This window comes from Salvelinus namaycush, chromosome 40, assembly GCF_016432855.1.
Source record: "Salvelinus namaycush isolate Seneca chromosome 40, SaNama_1.0, whole genome shotgun sequence".
Lineage (NCBI taxonomy): Eukaryota > Metazoa > Chordata > Actinopteri > Salmoniformes > Salmonidae > Salvelinus > Salvelinus namaycush.
In genome coordinates this window covers 16,854,928-16,878,189 of record NC_052346.1, presented here as the reverse complement: position 1 = coordinate 16,878,189, position 23,262 = coordinate 16,854,928, and the positions used below count along the sequence as shown (strand labels likewise).

The window sequence follows — 23,262 nt, the reverse complement described above, 5'->3', positions numbered from 1 at the left end:
GCAAGTCGGTTAGGACATCTACTTTGTGCATGACAAGTAATTTTTCCAACAATTGTTAAGACAGATTATTTCACTGTATCACAATTCCAGTGAGTCAGAAGTTTACATGCACTAAGTAGACTGTGCCTTTAAACAGCTTGGAAAATTCAAGAAAATTATGTCATGGCTTTAGACGCTTCTGATAGGCTAATTGACATCATTTGAGTCAATTGGAGGTGTACCTGTGGATGTATTTCAAGGTCTATCTTCAAACTTAGTGCCTCTTTGCTTGACATCATGGGAAAAATAAAAAAATCTGCCAATACCTCAGAAAAAAAAGTGTAGACCTCTTGGGAGTTCATTCTTGGAGCAATTTCCAAACGCCTGACGGTACCACGTTCATCTGTACAAACAATAATACGCAAGTATAAACACCATGGGACCACGCAGCCGTAATACCACTCAGGAAGGAGATGCGTTCTGTCTCCTAGAGATGAACGTACTTTGGGGCGAAAAGTGCAAATCAATCCCAGAACAACAGCAAAGGACCTTGTGAAGATGCTGGAGGAAACGGGTAAAAAAGTATCTATATCCACAGTAGAACCAGTCCTATATCAACATAACCTGAAAGGCCGCTCAGCAAGGAAGAAGCCACTGCTCCAAAACCGCCATAAAAAAGCCAGACTACGGTTTGCTACTGCACATGGGGACAAAGATCGTACTTTTTGGAGAAATGTCCTCTGGTCTGATGAAACAAAAATAGAACTGTTTGGCCATAATGACCATCGTTATGTTTGGAGGAAAAAGGGGGAGGCTTGCAAGCCGAAGAACACCATGCCAACCGTGAAGCACAGGGGTGGCAGCATCATGTTGTGGGGGTGCTTTGCTGCAGGAGGGACTGGTGCACTTCACAAAATAGATGGCATCATGAGGCAGGCAAATTATGTGGATATTTTGAAGCAACATCTCAAGACGTCAGGAAGTTAAAGCTAGGTCGCAAATGTGTCTTCCAAATGGACAATGACCCCAAGCATACTTCCTAAGTTGTGGCAAAATGGCTTAAGGACAACAAAGTCAAGGTATTGGAGTGGCCATCACAAAGCCCTGATCGCAATCCCATAGAAAATGTGTGGGCAGAACTGAAAAGGCGTGTGCAAGCAAGGAGGCCTACAAACCTGACTCAGTTACACCAGCTGTGTCAGGAGGAATGGGCCAAAATTCACCCAACTTATTGTGGGAAGCTTGTGGAAGGCTACCCGAAACGTTTGACCCAAGTTAAACAATTTAAAGGCAATACTACCAAATACGAATTGAGTGTATGTAAACTTCTGACCCCCTGGGAATGTGATGAAATAAATCACACTATTATTCTGACATTCTTAAAATAAAGTGGTGATCCTAACTGACCTAAGACAGGGAATCTTTACTTGTATTAAATGTCAGGAATTGTGAAAAACTGCATTTAAATGTATTTGGCAGAAACAGAAAAACCTGTTTTTGCTTTGTCATTATGGGGTAGTGTGTAGATTGAGGGAAAAAATATTTGATCAATTTTAGAATAAGGCTGTAACGTAACAAAATGTAGAAGTCAAGGGGTCTGAATACTTTTCGAATGCACCATATACATGTCAAGGCCACTTTAGTCGGAAGAAAAATATTAATTAGATAGACAAGTGAGCCAAGCAAACACAAAACTGAAAGTGTTGGTGGAGAATTTTGTTTGCGTCGACACGCCCATAGGAGAGGTCAGTAGACTGCCTCACCTACACAGGTGACTCTTCATACCAGAGTAAACTAATTTACACTACATGGTGTTACATCAATGGATCTCACTGTACTGTGTATACAAACCGTCTACTAGTTCAACTACACCATGAAACATTGTTTAACAGCACGGCTAAAAGCAGCACTAAAAATCACCTACTAGTTCAAGAGCACTTAGATTTCACAATATAATCTCACCCCTCTACTTGTTCTAGCTCTCCTCATCAGCTCAATTCACCACTAAGCCTCTCTTTTCCTCTCCCTCAGCTCATTCAGACAGACTGTTCAGAACAGGGCAACAGTCAGCTCAACAGAAATAACAACCCACATTTGACATGATAAATACACCCATCTGGCATCTGCTCTCCAAGTGTGTGTGTGTGTTGGAAGACTGAACATGTGTGAACACGAGTGAAATCACCACTTGATCACCTCTCACTAGTGTTTCCCCAAAGCAGCAGATCTAGGAACCGGTTTTCCCTCCCCAAAGCAGATTAGCATAATTGGGGTTAAAAGTTACATAGCTGATCCTGAACCAGTCCATCTAAGGAAAGTGCAGCTGTGTCCATGTAAGTGTACTGTAGTGTATACAGTATATAAGCGCACACGTGTGTGTGTGGTCTGACAAACACACCAGCTTAAGAGAGCGAGTCATGTGTAAGCAAGGGATATGAGCCGTGTTCAATAGATCACACGAACCACAACCACAGCAAGAGGACATGAACACACACACACGCTGTATAGGTCTTCAAAACCAGCCAACCTCAGTATGTTAACTAGAAGTCATAATGGAGGTCGGACTAATCTAGTTTGAAGTTAAAACAGTTCTCCCACTCTCTCTGATGGTTAAGACACTCAGTCTATAAGTCCCTCTCATACTCGTGTCTGACCCACCTTTGAGCGTCACCCTTGCGTCGTAGTTCCCGCTGAAGACAGAGTCCGTACTGGGTGTACTGCAGAGGTACGTGGCGCTGTCTGAAGACCTCACTTCCCGTATCCTCAGCTCCACCACGCTGTCCCCCAGCCGCACCACGCTCAGGTCACCACTGGCCACCCGGTCGCTTAGCGACACGTCCGAGTACTTTGGTTCAAAGGTAGAGATTACATGGATAGGCCCCGCCCCCCCCTGCTGCATGGTCCAATCAAAATCCTGCTCCCTGGGCCCCTCGTAGTCAGTGACATCACAGCGCAGTGAGACAGGTTGGCCCTCCACACGGAGCAGAGGGCCAGGGGACAGAGACACCACCCTGGCATGGGATACACCTAGAGAAAACACACACGTCATTGACAGATACGCATACATAAAATCTGCAGGATCCCCCACACAATGACAGCGTTCCTACCACATCAGACTTCCTTAGCTAACCTCTTGAAAGCCTCTGCTTAACAATACGCATACAGTTGAGAGATACATGGATATATTTAGCACAGGGCAGGCTAAATATACACTTAGATACTACCTTTGGTTTGATTCCTCTGTGATTCCAAACCCACAGTGTGTGGGTGGGTGTGTGTTCTATAAAAAGGCCCACATATTGACACCTGAACCCTAGCGTCGCTGCACTCAATGGGTGAATCAATAATCTGAAGTGGTTCCTCTCCTTGTCTCCTTTCCTTTATTCCCACTGACATATAGTAACAGGTGAAAGCAAAGCCTATGGTAACATTTTTAGACTGGAGTAGAAGGAAAGGAGTTGAGGAAAGGAAGCCACTACAGACCATTTAGACACACCCATACAGAGAGACAGTCTTGCTAGAGAAAGGAACAGCCTAGACCACTTACTCCATGTAGGTGTTCTCTCTCTAGCTAAAGTACAGGCTTGTTTGGATGGGCATAGGGGAAAGAGCAGCAAACATGCACACACACACCTGGCTTGTCTGAACAGGCTGAGGGGAAGAGCGTGCACATGCCATAGCCAACATAGAGCAACACATGCTCCCTCACCCACACACCACAAACCAAACAACAGTATCAGGAAAAATGATAGAGGTCAGCTCATTTGGCAAGAACAAAGTGACGATGCACCAGCAGCTTTCAAAAGAATGACCCCCCAGCACAGAAATAGTCCCTGTTAAATCCCAACTGGAACAACCAAAGAGCAAAGCCTTCTGGGAACATTTCCATAAGACCCTACTCCTAATGGTAACGTTGGCAGCATTCCAATATGATCCTACACCCCTGCCTTAGTTGGACCCTTAGTGATTAACATATCACTTCAAACGCCTTGTTGACATACAGTATACTTAACCCTTTTTTCTGTCCTAGCATTTTGGGACACTCAAGGAACTGGAGAAATAGACGTTTGAGGGAAGGTGGTCCATAAAACATTGCTGTAACAGTCTGGTTCTGGGGATGTCATCGCTTTGACTTACCCTACGTCATAAGAGAAGGAATTTATACTGGTCGGACACCACTTAGGAGTGTGACTAATATTACCACGCAACTCTTAAGCCACTCTTATCCAAACAAACAGTCGGAGTCGTTGGGCCACAGAGTAAACAGGCAATATGAGACAGCCCAGTTAAGGAGAGGAAAGTGGAGAGACTTAACTGGTCAGGTGGTCTATGAGTAGTAGATCATGGATTTACCGCATCGGAACGACCAACGGAATCATACAGCATCTGAACAGTCTTCCTGCTGTGTTCATTCTACAAACCCGAGTAACGCAGGCTATCGGAAGCTCGCTCACACACAAATGGAAGAAGAATGGGCAGTAGTACCCCATTCATAGGCGCCAACTACTTTGGGGCCTATTGACGATAGTATCTTCTGACCCGGGGAGTTTTGTTCAGAGCCCCGACGCTTGCTGTAACATTAACACGCATCGCTTGCAGTACGGTTGTGTAAACACAACGCATCTTTCATATATCATTTTTAAAAAGTTGAAATTACTACACACCTTTTTAGGGTTAGTGTTCCCACATGGCCATATCACTTGTTTACGGAAGACATAAGTGGCCACCTGTGCTAATTAGTAGTCTAGCATCCCCGAACACCTGTTTGTAATCTGAGGAAGTGTAGTTCGTCAACTGGAGACACACAGCTTGTTGATCTGTGCAAAACTGCTGCACGAAGTGCATCTTTTTTTATTTGGAAGATTCTTTCTTGCCAATATGAAAGATAAGGGGTATATGAGCATATGTTGCAAAAATTGTTAAAACACCGCGTTGGAATTGTAGTTCACATGGAGGCAACAATTGGCAAATGTAACTGCTGAAAACCATACACACAGAGAAGGGTTTTGGAGAGCTAGGGCAGTAGTACGTCATCAACCATGTTTGGGGAGGTGTGCATGTATTTATTATTTAGGCCAGGGTTGTCAAACTCATTTTGCCCCGGGGGCCGCATTCGGTCTTCAACAAGGTCCGGTGGGCCGCACTGAAAAGTGGTTATAAAAATATTCCTGTATCCATTGTTTTTGGAATTTGATACTCTGACTGTCTAGCTTTCATTTAAGATTTTCTGCGAGCTGGACAGCCAATAAATTAATGTAGGTCCATTATCATTTTTACAGTTTCGATTTGGTTTTAGTAATAAAAGTATATTAAGTTTGTATATTAAATAAATTTACTCAAACCACCCGTGTGCAGTATATTTGACACCCCTGGTTTAGGCTATAGGTCTAAACACCATCAGCATGCTTCATATCGACTGGCGCCAAGCCAAACTGTTAGGAAAAATCAAATGAGTGTGCTCATATACTCCCTTAAAAAGACCTTTGCTTGAAAAACGATCTGTCATTAATTGACGTTTTTGCCATGGAGATCTTAGTCACGCAATTTTATACTATAGAAAAATATGAACACAACAATTTAAAATGATTTACGGAAATCAGTCTATTTAAATAAATGAATTAGACCTTAATATATGGATTTCACATGACTGGGAATACAGATCTGCATCTGTTGTCATGGATCAGAAAACCAGACAGTATCTGGTGCGACCACCATTTACCACATGCAGTGCGACATCTCCTACACATTGAGTTGATCAGGCTCTTGATTGTGGCCTGTGGAATGTTGTCCCACTCCTCAAATGGCTGTGCAAAGTTGCTGGATATTGGTGGGAACTGGAGCACGCTATCGTGCACGTCGATCCAGAGCATCCCAAACATGCTCAATGGGTGACATGTCTGGTGAGTATGCAGGCCATGGAAGAACTTGGACATTTTCAGCTTCCAAGAATTGTGTACAGATCCTTGCGGCATGAGGCTGTGCATTATAATGTTGAAACATGAGGTGATGGCAGCGGATGAATGGCACAACAATGGGCCTCAGGATCTCGTCACGGTATCTCTGGGCATTCAAATTGGCATCGATAAAATGCAATTGTGTTCGTTGTCCGTAGCTTATGCCTGCCCATATCATAACCCCACCACCACGAGGCACTCTTCACAACATTGACATCAGCAAACCACTCACCCACACAATGCCATACGCGTGGTCTGCGGTGAGGCCGGATGGAGGACAATGGAGGGGCTTAATGGCAATGCATGGACAATCTGCCATCTGCATTGGCTGTGCAGTATTTACAGTGATATGGTTGTGCAGAAGTCCGGCCATTCATACCTCTTGCAGGTCGCCGAACAGCGCAGAGTGGCGCACGGCAAGCAAGTACGAGCTCAATTTGGCCTCTGTGTGCCTACGTAATTGCGTCACAGTAGAAATAGGCTCTTATGGTGGAGAAATTAACATTCAGTTCTCTGGCAACAGCTCTGGTGGACATTCCTGCAGTCAGCATGCCAATTACACACACCCTCAAAACATATGTGGCCCTGTGTTGTGTGACAAAATGGCATTTTATTGTTCCCAGCACAAGGTGCACCTGTGTAATGACCATGGCATTTAATCAGCTTCTTGATATACCACACCGGTCAGATGGATGGATTATCTTGGCAAAGGAGAAATGCTCTCTAACAGGGATATAAACAAATTTGTGCACCAAATTTGAGAGAAATAAGCTTTTTGTGCTTATGACACATTTCTGATCATGAAACATGGGTCCAACACTTTACATGGACACTGAACAAAAGTGTAAATGCGACATCTAACTACGCTGTTTGGTGCAGTATTTCAGTTAAAATAAAGTGTATGAATACACTTTGAATGACAGACTTTCCTGCAGAATCCATACTGTTGACCAGTCACCGACGAAATGGCGTAGACTCTGGCTTGCCTCAAGAAAATAACATGTGCCCGAACAACCGAAAAATCCGAAAACGAAAAAAAATTAAATATAATGTATATATCGTGCACGAACTCTTCCGAACGGTTTCGGCTGGGAACCATGCGGGCGCCTTTAAAGCCGTTGGGAAGGGCGGACGGGCACACACCCCTGCTCCAGGAAGGCGGGAGACATGTTAACTGGAGACATTTGATAATCTCAAGGTAATTTAAACTCAGCCGCTCACACAAACACAATGGCACAGGGAAGCCTTATGCGACGCAGAATATAAATTGCCAGACACACACTCCCCATCCTACACCGTTGTGAAATAAAATGGGTCCGGTCAACTAAACGAAAAGGATATTCCTGCCTTGATCACTGAGATATTAGTCATTGGTTAGCATATTAGAGAAGTCCATCAGTGGTGGACAGTACTCCATTCCAAATTCAACTACATTAGTTAAATTGTCAACTGATCTATGCAAATTGGACGGCTTGTTATGGTGCCTTCATGTACTTGGACCATTGTCAAGGGTTGTCATCTTAACTTTTAATTTAATGACATCAATTATCTCGCTCGTTCTCCTTTGATTGAACAATTAAGTTTCGACTGGGATTTAAGGCTCTCGAGCTGAAATGGAAAATTGCCACACACCCTCACCTGTATTGCCACACACCCTCACCTGTGACCAACCACGGTAGCCTACATGTAACTAGGAAGTTGGGCGTGGGAAAATCTATTCACATATTTAAAAAAATAATAATCGTTTTGGAAAAACTGTCATTAATTTAGGAGAAATAGCATGATCAGTAAAAATCCGTTGATAGCGTTGCCTTTAAATTAATTTGACTAATTGCTTTGTCAATGGAGATTATCAGGTTAAGTGAAAATGTGTGAATGTCAATCTAATATTTTCCACTAAACAACAGCACACGCGTTATGACGACATTATCTGACCGTTTGACAACCCTTTTTCAAATATAACTTACCCATCGATAAAAACAAGAGTAGAAGAGAGAGATTTTCCATCCTGCAAATTCGCGTCTTTTTAACTCCCAGTTCGTCCCTTTGTCATTCAAATCCGCCACCGGGTGAAAGGAGTCCTCTCGGACCTTCAGTTCAAAAACCCAACCACCGGCGACCTCTCAGAAATCCCCAAAACGCTGTCCACGAGAACCGACACTGGCGAGTAGACGTTCGGAATTTCCGTTAAATGGACGTGCGTACAGTGAAAGTCCACTGGTTTGGTTTTGGGGAGGGAACAACGTTGCCGTGTCCGGAAGTCAGTTTTTGGAGGAGGGGAGTAGCGGAGGGATTTTCACAGCATATAATTTAAACAATGAAAAAGCCTGGAAGGAGGAGAGATAACTAGAAACGATTCTGTTGGCCGTTTTATATGTGGATTAATTGTCGGAGTAGAGATCCTTGTGCATTTCAGGTAAAATAACAACTCAATGTTTATATCCCAGGACAAATTAGCTAGCAACAGCAAGCTAGCTAAACAGGACAAATTAACGTTAGCTAGCAAGTGCAAGCTAACTAGCTAAAATACCATACATGTTTAATGCTTTTCGACCTGTCCCCAAATTAATGTCATTGGTTCAGAGTTTGCTTTGATATTTTAACCTGCGTGCCGTGATCGCGTTTGGTGTGGGGGGGCAAAATAAATTTATGCACGATAGCGCGCGCGCAGCCGGTTTGGGCAAGGTGTAAGAGGTGTGTAGTTTCAAGTTTTAAAGGGGAATTTAACTCAAATGATATTTTCATTAGTCCACTGTTGATACAGTCCTAAAATGTCTGGCATGTCAGCAGTCAAGTTGTCAAGATATTATACAAGGGTGAGTCTAATCCTGAATGCTGATTGGGTAAAACCGCATTCCAGCCGGTGTCTATTCCACAGGTTACCACAAGCTACATCTATGATGTTAAAGTGCCTATTTACTCTGTTCCATCTGACTGCGCAATCCACTGTCTCATTAGCCCAGCCAGGCAATTTATAAAGATGATCTCCACTAAAAAAAGCATCTAGATATTATCTCACATTTCTTTTAGACTAACATTTAGTTATCAACAGCGGAGATTTGTATAAACCTTGCTGTGTGTCTCTCCGACATTTGTAACGTTGTTTCAATGTTGAAATTCGATCTCCAGCTGTCGCATAGTAATGAACTTGTCGGGATGAGACAGACAGGCAGGCACCTTTTCTCAGCCAGTCGAAATCATGAATCAGCATAATTTTTGTATATTTCTATTGACTGGGTCACGTCCATAGATACAGAACAGAAAGACTTAACTAGTAGAAAGAGGAGGAAGTGATGTGCTACTAAGGTACACAATAGTACATTTTGATAGACAGGTGCTCTTTGGTAAAAAGGGTAAATTGGTCATCAAAAAGAAAGGAGGACCAAGGCACTCTTCATATAATTCAGTAAAATGCCTTTAGTATGGCATGTTCAATAGAAACAAAGTTTGTAAAAACCCGACGCGTTTCGGCTGCATGGCCTTCGTCAGGGAGTATAAAAAAATAATACAATGTCCTCTTTTGAACAGCTTTTCCAATTAGCTCTAATTAGAAGAGGGAGTGGTTACAAAATTGATTGGACACACCTAGTAAGCAATACTATACACATTTAAAAGTGGAATACTGTAGCTATGTTATCATAAAAATACAACTCCAAGCTAGAAGTATCAGGACACTTAGAAAGGTAGTTCTAACCTTAAATATGACTGGGAGAAGTGTCAAGAATAAGAAAGCAATATATTCCATAGTACACTAGAACACAGCAAAACATGAACAACAACAGTCTAAACTTAGCTGAGGGCAATTGAGCAAAATGTTCACTAGATGACAGCAAATGGACCTATTACGACCCTACAGGAAGGGTGAGAAATCCATATCTTCATTTAAACCAGGGTATTTAGTAGCCTGTAGTCTGTAAATGAAAAAACTTTCCCTTTGGTTTAACTGTTTAAGACGGTCCCCTTTTCTAATAGATGCCGCAATATGATCAATACCCATAGCTTGTAGGGAGGCAGGGTTGCCATGGTGTAAGGACTTGTAGTGCCTTGCCATGGGGTAGTCTTCATTGCCTACCCGTATGGCGTACTTGTGTTCCGCTAAGCGGTCTTGAAGGCGTCTCTTTGTCCGTCCAATGTAGAACACCTTGCACTGTGGACATTCCAATCTATAGATGGAATGAGTGGTTTTGCAGTTAATTAAATGCTTGACGTAATACTCCATTTTGGAAGCTGTGTCAACAAAATACTTCTGCTGTGCAATATTTCTGCAATGGTTGTAATGGTTACATTTAAAAAAGCCCTTGGGTTTGTGGTCAAGCCAAGTTTTTTGAGAGTCACCCGGAAGATAACTGTGGACTAATTTGACAGAATGACAGATTTTTACCTTGTCAGCTCGGGGATTTGATCCAGCAACCACTAGGCTACCTGCTGCCCCAAAACATGTATCAGAAGTGGGATGATGATGTGGCTGGAGACACTTTTTTTCTTAAGTTCAATATCTTGAAAACTTGACTGCTGACATGCAAAACATTTTGGGATTGTATCAACAGTGGAATAATGAAAAAAAATACCAAAAGATTGTTTGAGTGAAATTTCCCTTTAATGTCATATGCACAAGTACAGTGAAATGCCTTTCTTGCAAGCTCTAAACCACAAAATGCAATAATCAATATCAATTTAGTATTAAAAATAACATAAGGTATACCAAAAACAGATGAAATAAGAACACAAGAAGTAAGTAAGCTATACAGGGTCAGTTCCAATACCATATTTACAATGTGCAGGGATACTGGAATGATAGATGTAGATATGTATAGGGGTAAGGTGACTAGGTATCAGGAAATATGATAAACAGAGTAGCAGCAAAGTATATGATGATTGTATGTCAGTGTGTGTGTGTGTGTGTAGAGTCAGTATAAATGTGTGTGTATGTTTTGGGCTCCTGAGTGGTGCAGCGGTCTAAGGCACTGCATCTCAGTCCTAGAGGCGTCACTAGAGACCCTGGTTCGATTCCAGGCTGCATCACAACTGGCTGAGATTGGGAGTCCCGCAATTGGCCCCTTGTCATTTGGGTTAGGTTTTGGCTGGGGTAGGCCGTCATTGTAAATAAGAATTTGTTCTTAACTCACTTGCCTAGTTAAATACATATATTTTTTAAATGTTGTGTGTGTGAGTGAATGAATAGGGATTGGTGCTGGGGGTTGATTTGGGACTGGGTTGCAGAAGAACCTGACACCTCTGAAGACTGGCCACTGTATTTGCGGTAGGTATAGTTTACAAAGTCATGCTGTGTGAGGAAGGGCAAGGGTTAAAGTTCACGGCTGTCACACATGTACACACACACACACACACGCCAATGAGTATTAGGAAAGCCAGTGGGTGGACAGAAATGCTGGTGACAGGTCGGGGTTCATGACCCCTGGGGACTGGGGTTAAAGGGGGTGTCAGTGGTTGAATGGGACATGGGTGCAAGATGCTGCATTAAGATGCATTTATTTTTACCTCTGTGTGTGTGGGGGGGACCACAAGAATAGTAAACAAACAAATTTGACCAACTGGGGACATTTTATTAGTCCCCACAAGGTCAAACGCTATTTCTAGGGGGTTTAGGGTTAAGGTTACAATTAGTGGGTAAGAGTACGGGTTAGGTTCAGGGTTGGAGAAAATAGGATTTTGAATGGGACTGAATTTTTGGTTAGCTGTACAAGACTGTGTGTGTATGTGTGCATGCATGTGTAACTAAGCATTTCAATGTTAGTCTACACCTGTTGTTTACGAAGCATGTGATGAATAACATTTGATTTGAGCGTTGGTGTGTGTTTGTGGGTCTAAGTGTGTGCAACAAGTGTGTGTGTTGGGGACAGGCACACGGCTGGCAGGTGCCCAAAGCCAAACGGTGGATGTATCGGCTCACGGTCACATCACACACACACACACAGTCACCCAGACCTCTATTTATACTGGGCCACACAACAGAGTGACTGACCACACAAACACACCACACACGGCTCTTGTCTTTCTGACCCATTTTCCCCTTCTTTAACCTATCACCTATCTTTAACATGGAATGCATGTGAATAACGTCTCTGTCTGAAGGCTGAAGCCTTAGTACCTCAGTGTGACTAACTGAAAGTGACTGACTGTACAATATTAACAACCCAGACAGGAAACTGAAGGTCAAATCACAGCCTTCGCACTTTGTTTTAGGCAGTAGGTTGATCTTAGATCTGTGCCTAAGGGCACAATGATTTAACCCAGAGACGGGAAGTGATTAGTTTAGGGGTCAGAGTTCAGACTGTCGAACATGGCTCTGAGTGATAAACCTGAGTTTACTGTAGCCTCAGCGTGTATCAGGGATACAGCTATTTTCAACCTAGCTTCCTTTTCCGCTGAAAACCTGGATGTGGGAACTCCGTTCAGGCTTTTCTCTTACGCCTGCTACGTTCGGTTAACTTTATTGTGACTCCTGCCGGTCTGTAATCAAACTGGTTCCCAAACGTTTACTCGCTGTCCGTGACCCAGCCAAAGTCTTTCAGGAACATATTCAGATTTCTGTCAACTAACTAGTTTAAAATGTGACCCAAAGGAAAATATTAATGGCCCACAAGTAGGTCCCTGGCCCACTCACTTCCACTATTACTGTTGAATAGTCATGCAAGCAGATTAAATGAACATGGAAGCAAAGCGCCATCTAGGGTTTATATTGTGAACAGGCGTGTGATGGAGAGGTTTTCCCCCCCCAAAATGTATTGGTCACATACACATGGTTGCAGATGTTAATGCGAGTGTAGCGAAATGCTTGTTTTAAAAAATGGGTGCAAAAACCTGTGTTAACAGTCATGTGTAGTTCAGCAAACACAAATGCGCACACACACAGAGTCACATCCCTCCCACACACACAGGAAAAGGAGGTAAGATGTGTGGAAGCGAGGGCTTCAAATAATGTTGCTTTCAGCATCTTTGCTCCCTGCATGCTATTGGTTGGTGCCGTGCCAAACCCACAGCCAAGAGGCCTCAGCGATGTAACAGGAAAACAAGAGATTACATGAGAGCTTTACTCAGAGGTATGAATACAGAGACTCAAATGCACAATGATGTGAATGGAAACATTTTCAGAACTATTATTATCATCTTGCAATTGTTAGCTATCAGACCTGGGTTCAAATACATATGCATTTTAATTATTTGTATTTGAAATACTTATTTCCTGTGTATTTGAGTATTTTCAAATAATGTTGCCCGTCAATGACTGTGCCTGTAGTTTAGTTTTTATTGACAATCACACAGACATCAAGTTAAGGTCACTACTTCAAGAGGAGGTGGATAGATAGGTAGGTTACAACCTATGGATGATTTTGATTACCACTCAACTCAACATAAAAACAATGAAACAGAATTTTGAAAAGGCATCGGAAGAAAAGAACACTGTGGGGGTATTTTTTCCTTCCTTTTCTATTCTTTAGATAACAACATCTAGACTGCTGGAACTCCTTTCCTTGGATCAAAAAGTATATAGGCAAACCTGTCTCCACACTCATTGCCTGGAGGGGTGAGGGCCTTTCTTCCTAGGCTGGGGTAGTGGTGGGGGCTGCTCCTCATCGTCATCCATTGGTGTCTGTGGAAGCCTCCCTCGAGCCTGGGCTCTGGGTTGGGGCGCGGCCTGGCTGGAGGCTCTGGCCGTGGGCCTGGGGCCCGTGGAACCAGGTGGGGCCCCACCGGGGGGTCTCTGCCTTTGCTTCTGGCCCTCTGGGTGAGAAGGATGCTTTGTCTGGCCCTCTGGGTGGTAAGGATGCTGGGTCTTGGTCAGGGGGGCGAGTCTCAACTCTCTTTCCTCTGTGAAGGAGAATGAACAGATGAAATGAGAGAGGGAACAAAAGAAAGATACTGATACCATAAATGTTTCTGTGCACAGAACACCAACACAATAGCCATAGACATTTGAGCTTTGGTCTGAAGCGATTACCTTCAAAGCGCGTCTGGCTCTTGCGTCGGCTGAGGCAACAGCACACCAAGGTGATGATGATGAGGAGGAGTACCAAGCCCCCTCCCCCGGCCAGGATGCCCACCATGGTCAAGAAATCAAAACCAAACAGTGAATGCCGATCACCCGATTTTGAGACAGCTGAGAGGAGGGTGGGGGATGAGGGGTGGAGCAGAGGAGAGACAAATGAGATGTTTTACTTTCTTTTTGTCTCTTATTTGTTGCGCCACCAATCTTAGATATTAGTCACTTTTTTCCTGAAAACAGAAGAAAAACAGAGCGAGACAGAAGAAAACAAAGAGAAAGACAGAGATTCGCAAAGAGAATTGCAATTGAGCCCTTCAAAACATACTGTACCGTTGCATGTTGGTTTGATGATGTCACTTGTCTCCGTGCTGACCTCGTTGACTGCAGAGCAGGTGAAGGCGTCCAGCTCTTTCAGTTCTATCAGACCGATGGTCAAGATTTTTGTTTTCTCATTTATAGGCTGTCTGTTCTTGCTCCACTTGAAGGTCACTCCCTCAGTGTTGGTCAAGATACAGGTAAAGGTGATGTACTTAGCAGAACAGGTGATTTCAACTGAGGGCTTGGAGACTTTTTCGGGAGAGAAACAAAATGGCCACTGTCAGTGTCTCTAAAGGAGAGGATATGGTACTTGTATGGTTGGAGAGAAAGAGAGAAAGAGACTTACCCTTCATACACAGGCTGAAGGACCTTTCTAGGATGCTTGTCCCGTCGCTGTTGAACACCTCTGCTTTATAAGTACCTTTGTTTGCCAACGCCAGGCCTTTGAGCTGGAGAGACCCATCATCTAAGATGTCCTCAGCCTTGCCTGGTTTGAACATTCCATTCTTTCTTTTTAATATAACTTTTTCATTGTGTTTCCAGGTTATTTCTTTCGAACTCAAGTCAGTGTATTTCAGAGGGATGGAGAAGTCAGTTCCAGGTTGGAGATAATAATCACATGAATCTGTGATAGAAGAAAAGAGATCAGAAAAATTCTCTGTTGTTGCTGACGGTAGCATACTTTTATTACATTTTGGGGTCAATAAAGAGTTAGAAAATGTAATCTAATTCAAATGTTATTATTGACATTTTTGGTCAAGCATTTATCTACAGTATAAATGACCAATTATGTATGCTACATTTCAAAGTAAAATAAGTTAATTTCAAGTACAATTGTCCATTGTTAGTTCCTCATCATTTGTCAGTTAGGACAAGTACTAGGCAAATATGCTCTAAAACAGCTTCTACCAAGTGTGTTTAACTTGGATCAAATTCAAATAATGCTACTGTATGAAAAGATGTGTTCAACTGGTTGGGTCAGCCACAGTAACCCAGATCATTCTATTACAGCTTCCTGTTCTTCTGTACTGGGTGTTTGAAACAGAACATGTCTAAAACTACAACTGTCTGAAAGGCCATAGATACTACAACAGGACCTCTTTAAATCAAATGGCCTATCTGGGGACAATCTCATAGACACAGATGGTCAGATTAAGCCATCTCCTTGAGTAAATAGGATGTTAATCTTGGTCAAATGACCGATATTTTATACATTTATATGTCAATGGTAATTGAAATCAAATAAATTACATTGGCATGGAAAAAAACACTTAAGTAAAGAAATAAGTATTGTACCACATAATGATCTTAAAATATCTAAATAGCATTTACAATATCCATACAAATCATTCTAATAATGAGATAAAATTGCAATATCAAATCATGCAAAGGAAGTTGTTAAAAAATAGATGACATTGTTACATTTACAAGATAACACGAGGCACCATAGGAGACATTTTCAATGCCATTTTTCATGTCATTGTTCATTTTCTCCCTAACATTGCTCAAATCAATTGTGATCAAATGTAAAGATTCAATAGCAATCCATGAATGTGACCATCAATGGGTAAGACCTTTTTAATTTACCAGATTGACCCTATTTGATGATCATTTAAATGAAAAGCATGCTATTTAAAATCAATAGACATCCTCTTCTCAAATAACTGATCCAACAATTACTCATCTTTTTCAGGCTTGGGGGGGATTAGAGGGAGAGAGTCTTACCTGCTGAAAGAGAGAGAAATCCATGAAGGACAAGGAATGCCAGTGGTAATGTACAGGCCATTGTGTAGTTACTACATGTACTGTGAGAAAAATGTACAGGTTTCAGTTTAGTAGTCAACTCTTTCCGGGATTTCACTGTGTGTGTGTGTCAGAAGAGGAAATGAGGCCCTGTATGTATCTACTCCCTCAGCAGTGAAGAGATGCCATATCTTAAAATAAGCTTCAAACAAACTCTTCATCTTCTCATCAGTATCAACACAGGCATTTTCTCAGGCATATCCTAAACGCAACCTTTTTTAACAAAACGTTCTTATAAAATTCATGCCAAAATAGACATCTAGGCTACATTCATTGTGTGGCATTAAATGCCACAAAACTCCATATTAGGACATTCTCATAAATTATGACGATGTAAAAAAAAAAAAAGAGGAAAAATAAGTACATTAGTCATATAAATTGACTTATGATACTGGTTTCAGATCCGCTTTTCCTAGCTCAACCTATACGCTAGGTCACCATACAAAACGGACCCTGGGTCTGTGCTTAAGGGTGGCAAGCTCATACACTGTAGTCACTTACCAATTCAAAACTGAGCCCTTTATACCTGCTCGAGAGTAGATCTGAAAGGATTGGACAAATTAAAGCAATATAGCAGAACGTGTTGATACCGTTCCTTTCCTCAATCTACCAGAAGTACCCAGGGTAGGTGACTGGGCTTGAGTTGGAATAGGGCAAGCCAGTGAACAACAGTTTTCATGTTGTAGAACTATGCTGACATCTAGTGTTACTTGCATCACCTGCACTTTGGGAATTCCAATTGCCTTTTGTCAACTTGACACAGTCAGTTTACCGGTAGTTTTAGTCATCCTATGCTACGAGAGAATTTACACCTTGCGGGTGTGATGAGATAACTCGATCCGGTCGAATACGACGATACGAACGATTATTTCAGCGAGCGCTTCGTAAACCACGCCCCAGTGGGCAGAGCCAGGCATGTTGGACTGGGACGAATTTTAATACAAAAAAGCCTATAATTTTACAGTCGGTCCGCCATGGTTCTGTGTAGCTAATATTTCAGACCAGTGTATTTTAGTTAATTTCGTTTGACTTAAGTAAAATATATTTGAGTAGTAAACAGGGAAACAACGAGTCCCAGACAGTTCGCAATAGAGCATGCCATCGTTTACTACCTTAATTATCGGGGTCATCTAGTTACCTGGTTATACGATGAGCTCGTTGACAAAACAGACCATGGGGGGGGGACTTTTTACACGAAGATGTATTTGTCAATTGTCAAAGGCCCGCGGTGGGTCTGTAAACTATGCGATTGTATTGGAGAAAGGTTTATAGCGTTGAATGTCACCTATTCATTTACTGTTATAGTATTTCAAAGTATCAGCCATATAACAACCAGGGAAACTAATTGTACTCACTTTGATAGAACATGCTGTTTTTTTCTGCCTCACTGTGGCGTTGTTTGCCTGAATTATTAGAATTTCCTGGTGATCACAACAAAACTACTTATTCTGCTCAAATAGATATAGAATAGAACATTGCGTTTTCTGCCTGAGCGTGGCGATGTTTACTGCAATTTTCTGTATTGTCTTTTAACCAGAACAAAACGTCTTTTTTTACTCAACTAGAGATTGAAATAAATGGTGTTTATTTAAAAAGATGCACTAGGCTGACATGGTGGACTGTTTCCTCACCTTACATGGACGGTTTCCTCACGATGGTTGTTGGTTATTTACCAGGTAACAAGTAAAAACGAAACAAGGAATGAAGCCATAGACTCCTTATTTTACTCAACTAGATATTATTACTTTGAAAAGATTGGCCTGGCTGACATGACAAATACATTAAGAGGAAATGATCTACAGACACAGAGGAGGATTATATTTCTGCACATCTCTTTATGTGCGATGCTGGTTGCCATGGTTAACAAAAATACATGCAGGATCTTGAACGCTACCTGAATTGACTCAGAAAAGTAACATAAATAACATAAATATCCTACAGTATCACAGCAAGGTCAAATGGGTGTGTGTGTTAGTCAGATTATCCAGTCTCCACAGAAACACTATTGATTGTTCTCTACCCCCAGTGCATGTGGGGTACTATGGTTTTAGCCATGCTCTCACTAACCCTCATCTTTTCTCTTTGTCTCCCCTTCGGGAGGGCCTGAGACTCTAGGACACCGACCTGACACCTAGACCTGCCTGGCCCAACACCACCTGGACCCCTCTAACTGCCTCCACTGTTTTTGTCTCCTCCTTAAGTCACTGACCCCTCCCCACAAACCCAGATACTTGGATTCCATTATTTACCATGACTTCTTTATGAAAAGCCATCTGACCACAGGGTCTTGAAGTGTTAATACTTTCTGGATCTTGTCAGAGCCTGCTGGCTATGAAAACTGCTATTGCCCTTTCCTTATTGAAATGGTGAATAAAGGAAGACAATGCTTTCATTTTCAATTAAGACAAAATTAAGACAAGGTTAGAGATTCAATTATTTTATACGGTCTGTATCTCAGGCTCGTGCGGTGGAGGAGATCATCGTGGGCTATACTCAGCCTTGTCTCAAGGTAGTAAGTTGGTGGTCTGTTGATATCCTTCTAGTGGTGTGGGGCCTGTGCTTTGGCAAAGTGGGTGGGGTTATATCCTGCCTGGTTGGCCCTGTCCGGAGGTATCGTCAGACGGGGCCACAGTATCCCCCGACCCCCCCCCCCGTCTCAGCCTCCAGTATCTATGCTGCAATAGTCTGTGGCGGGGGGCTAGGGTCAGTCTGTTATATCTGGTGTAATTCTCCTGCCGCTATGGAACCCTGACGCGCTACCATGTCCCGGACCTGCTGTTTTCACCTCTCTCTCACTCTACCACGCCTGCTGTCTCGACTGACATTTACTACTGAGGTACTGACCTGTTGCACCGTCTACAACCACTGTGATTATTATTTGACCCTGCTGGTCATCTATAAACGTTTGAACATCTTGAAGAAGAATCTGGCCTTAATGGCCGTACTCTTATAATCTCCACCCGGCACAGCCAGAAGAGGACTGGCCACCCCTCAGCCTAGTTCCTCTCTAGGTTTCTTCCTAGGTTTTGGCCTTTCTAGGGAGCTTTTTGGTGTTTTAGCCTGGGTTTTTGTATAGTACTTTAACATCGGCTGATTTAAAATGGGCTTTATAAATACATTTGATTGATTGATATCTGTATTACAGCAAGTTAAATAAAGATTAGTGCAAACCATGACTTCTTTCCCTAATCATTTCCTGAGGCTGAGGTATTTTGTCAGTTATCAGTTATTCCATACCAAGGCTGAATGGCAACACCATGCATAACTGCAATGCAACAATTAACCTCATTAGCACATGAATGTTCAGTCTATTGAATATTCCATCAATGAAAATATGGATTTCTTGGCTGAATGAATGTTTTATTAAACCTTCAAAAGCAACACACACCTACATAATAAAGGAAGTTTATCAAATATAGTTGTTGAAAGGAAAATGAATTTACTATATTAATTATAGTCACAGCTCTATGGGCCTTGGTCAAAATTTAGAACACATTCCATCTGTTGATTGGGTTTTGCCGGGGTCTTCCGTCATTGTAAATAAGAATTTGTTCTTAACTGAATTGCCTAGTTAAATAAAGGTTAAATAAAATAAAATTGATGAAGCCACCTGAAATCAATGGCTGCATACCAATTATCCATCCCTCTCCTCGTGGATATCCAAGCATTAGATAGGTGTAAGCATTGGCTTGAGCTACTTTACAACATTGTTAAAACCCTTAGACGAGAAGAAATGTGCAAGTCCACACTTTGGTAGAAGGACAATCGATATGCAGCCAATGTTAATGGTCACAAACCTTTGAGTCATTAGTAAAAAAGGGTATTCTATAAAAGGGCAAATAATTGACACAGGCTGTTGCAATAGTAGGTAAGGCAATGGATCCAGAGCTGTATAGGTTAATTATGGACTTTAAAGTCCACGGCAGATACCCGGACAATGCAACTAAAACGGAATGGGTTGTCATTACACAGAGGAATAAAACCTTTGAGATGAAGGGTAAGATTAATTGCATCCCTATGCTCAATAATATCCATAAACATACTTTGTGTGAAAATTACCCTCTGGTGTTAAGGGAACCTATCAAATGTCTAATTTCAACAGATGGTGAACTGCATTATAAGTGCACCCGGGTCAAAGACTCCACACCTGGCCAAAGTGATCAGAATACCTGAGGTGAATTCTATATTTGTGGAATTTCACAGTAGCCCACATGGGGCTCATTGTAAAGTCCACAAGACCTAAATGGCCATTGGGGATAGATTCTACTGTCCAGGGATGTCCGCAGACATTGCACAATGGGTAGGTGTTACTCCCACTACTATGATCACAAACTCTGCTTTTTAATTGTTATTTGTGGATTATGAAGTGCATTTTTAAAATTTAATGTGCCCTTACAGAGAATGTGGAGGCTTGACCAATGTCACATGAACATTTTCTCACGTCTTGTATGCATCTTCTCTTAAGGTACCTCAATGTCCTTACTTCCAGGGGAACATACATATTTTTAAACACTCCTATACCAGTAAGTCTCACTTAGCAATGTCATGTACTTGAACGGTCAGGTCAGAGGGGGACTTGTTTCAGGGCCGCAACTGACTGGTTCTGACACTTTTACTGTTAGTTTTTTCCCCCAAACGTATGGGCCATTGATTCAACACCTTTTATATGGCATTACATTTGCTAATCACTTAAACAAAAATGTTTTTTTAACTGGGTGATAATAACACTCACAGCATTTAATGTACAGGTGGAAATATCTCTCGTGGATATGGAGGCCAAATCGCTAAGTCAATCCTTTCTATTCAAATGTATGTCTTAAAATACTTTTTACATCAGCAGTTGTCACAAAATGCTTTCAAGATACTGTACCTTGCCTAAAACCACTCAAATAAAGCAATGCAGAGTGAATGCCTAGAAGGCAGAAAACTGAATGTTCTGGCCAGACCCATCTCTTCAAAGAAAACACCATTTAATTCTATATCTATTTGAGCAAAAATAAGTAGTTGTTGTGATCACCAGGACATCCTAATAATTCAGGTAAAGAACGCCACAGGCAGAAAAATCGACATGTTCTATCATAAAGTGAGTACAATTAGTACTAATAATCATCATCCTCTTCATCATCAGCTACATCTCCGCATTTTAATCCTTTCCTTGACCTCGGATGACTTCAAACCGTAAGAAGGCAATCGTGGTCGACTACATTGGATGTGAGCATGAACAAACACACGACACACCCATAATAGTCCTCAAAATAAATAAAAATACTTTCACTTTCTTATAGATCGTACTTGCGTTCGATGGCTGACCGCTGATCGACGCTTCACTTCCTCTTCTGTCCTAGAAAAATTGGATTTTCCTTGCAATATAATGTGGTATTGGTTGCTGTTAGCCTAATTCTACATCCCGGAACTTTTGCTTACTATTCTATTAGTTTTTTTAATGAAAATTTATTTATTATTCTGAATTTAGGATCACTAGGATCACTACTAGAGTGCGGTGAATTTAGCTTTAGATTCCGACTTCTCCTCAAAACCTCAACAGAACATGGCAGGATATAAATGTCATGTCAGCTGACGATGGCGAACAAGTTGCACCCCTTGTTTTCGCTGTTCCGTTCTGTTTTCCCAAAAATATTTTACGTACATTTCTATGGCTGATTATCTGTGTAGTCGCAGCTAAGGGACCGTCTTAAAAGCACTAGTAGTGCATGGACAAACCCCCCTCCTCGCAAACATGGACAAACCCCCCTCCTCGACCGTGATATATAGGCCTAAAGGCTGAGACAATAAGACAGTGGCAGAATAAATTCAACCACACCTTTTTTTAAATCACAAAACCAGATAGCAACCTCTGTCCAGTGAATACGTGCCACTGCTTAAAGTGCGATTAAAATGTAGTGTTAACTGAAAAACTTAAATAGCTTTGTAACCACATGAAAGAAAACTCAACCCAACTGAAATACATTCTCCCATCCAATTAATTTAAAATCATTATACGTTAAAAAAAAATGGTATAATAATAATAATAATAATATAGCTTATAACTTCAATAGCTTCCACCCCATATAACTTGCAATAATTCAACCAATTTATTGGTTCAGGGAATTCATCTGTTTCCCAAAATTATATGATGTTAATTTCTATGGTTTATTCTCTGTGTAGTCACAGCTAAGGGACCGTCTTAAAAGTGCAATTGAAACCTAGTGTTAACAGAAAGACTTCAATAGATTTCTTACCACATGACATAAAAATATTACAAATATTCCTCTTATTTTTTTACTTTGGCTGTTTCCAATTAATAAAAGGTTTTAAAATGTTTAAAAAAATACTTCCTTTAAACATAAATAGCTTCAACCCCATATCACTTGCATGAATACAACCAACTGTTATTGATTCAGGGACCTCGTTTGTACAATCTATGGAAATTACATTTGTGCGTTTTGACTTTGGCTATTTTAAATGACATTTATTTAATTACATGTCAAACATACTTGCTTTAAACTTTAATAGCTTCCACGCCATATCACTTGCATGAAAACAACCAATTGTTATTGGTTTAGGGATCTCTTCCCTCCCATCTACGGCAATTACTTTAAAAAAATGTTTTTACTTTGGCTATTTTAAATGAATTTTATTATATGTAAAAAAAATACTTGCTAAAAACTTCAATAGCATCCAACCCCATATCACTTGCACGAATACAATCAACTGTTATTGATTGAGTGTCACGCCCTGACCGTAGAGAGCTGTTTATGTCTCTATTTTGGTTTGGTCAGGGTGTGATTTGGGTGGGCATTCTATGTTCATTTTCTATGTTTTGTATTTCTTTGTGTTTGGCCGGGTGTGGTTCTCAATCAGAGGCAGCTGTCTATCGTTGTCTCTGAGAACTATACTGTAACGATTCTCGTCTGGTGAAGGAGAAGAGGACCAAAATGCAGCGTGGTCAGTGTTCGTCATCATTTAATTGAAAACTGAACACTACACAAAATAACGACGAGGAGAAAACGAAACAGTTCTGCAAGGTGAACAGACACTACACAGAAAATAAACACCCACAACCAAAATGGGGAACACAGGCTACCTAAGTATGATTCTCAATCAGAGACAACGATCGACAGCTGCCTCTGATTGAGAACCATACCAGGCCAAACACAGAAATATAACAACATAGAAAAAAGAACATAGACTACCCACCCCAAC

At 41.5% G+C, this 23,262-nt stretch overlaps 2 protein-coding genes across 3 annotated transcripts in view; both read right to left on the bottom strand.

Annotated features, from left to right (window-relative positions):
- LOC120033169 (prostaglandin F2 receptor negative regulator-like) overlaps positions 1 to 8,114 on the bottom strand; it is a 51,769-nt gene extending 43,655 nt beyond the window's left edge. Inside the window, exons 1-2 of the mRNA XM_038979453.1 lie at positions 7,901 to 8,114; positions 2,638 to 3,006 (exon numbers count right to left, since the gene is read on the bottom strand). Of these exons, the coding sequence (XP_038835381.1) occupies positions 2,638 to 3,006; positions 7,901 to 7,940 (409 nt within the window). The 5' untranslated portion in view covers positions 7,941 to 8,114. The remainder of the gene's footprint in view (positions 1 to 2,637; positions 3,007 to 7,900) is intronic.
- Positions 8,115 to 13,176: 5,062 nt separating this feature from the next.
- LOC120033508 (T-cell surface antigen CD2-like) lies at positions 13,177 to 21,668 on the bottom strand. Of its 2 annotated transcripts, XM_038979878.1 has the most exons (7): positions 21,352 to 21,668; positions 16,561 to 16,601; positions 15,982 to 16,061; positions 14,603 to 14,881; positions 14,269 to 14,505; positions 13,894 to 14,052; positions 13,177 to 13,763 (listed from the first exon to the last, which is right to left on the bottom strand). In XM_038979878.1, the coding sequence occupies exons 3-7, from the start codon at positions 16,040 to 16,042 to the stop codon at positions 13,465 to 13,467; spliced, it is 1,035 nt and encodes a 344-aa protein (XP_038835806.1). In that variant the 5' UTR covers positions 16,043 to 16,061; positions 16,561 to 16,601; positions 21,352 to 21,668; the 3' UTR covers positions 13,177 to 13,464. The 2 variants fall into 2 exon arrangements, with proteins under 2 accessions (XP_038835806.1, XP_038835807.1); XM_038979879.1 differs by lacking the exon at positions 16,561 to 16,601.
- Positions 21,669 to 23,262: the final 1,594 nt, after the last annotated feature.

Bases quoted from the DNA above. Each gene is read 5' to 3' on its own strand.
- LOC120033508 (XM_038979878.1), bottom strand. From the start codon at position 16,042: ATGGCCTGTACATTACCACTGGCATTCCTTGTCCTTCATGGATTTCTC. The intron at 14,882-15,981 runs GTAAGACTCTCT...CTTCTATCACAG, and splicing joins ATTTCTCTCTCTTTCAGCAG to ATTCATGTGATTATTATCTC. The intron at 14,053-14,268 runs GTACAGTATGTT...CCCTCCTCTCAG, and splicing joins CATCAAACCAACATGCAACG to CTGTCTCAAAATCGGGTGAT.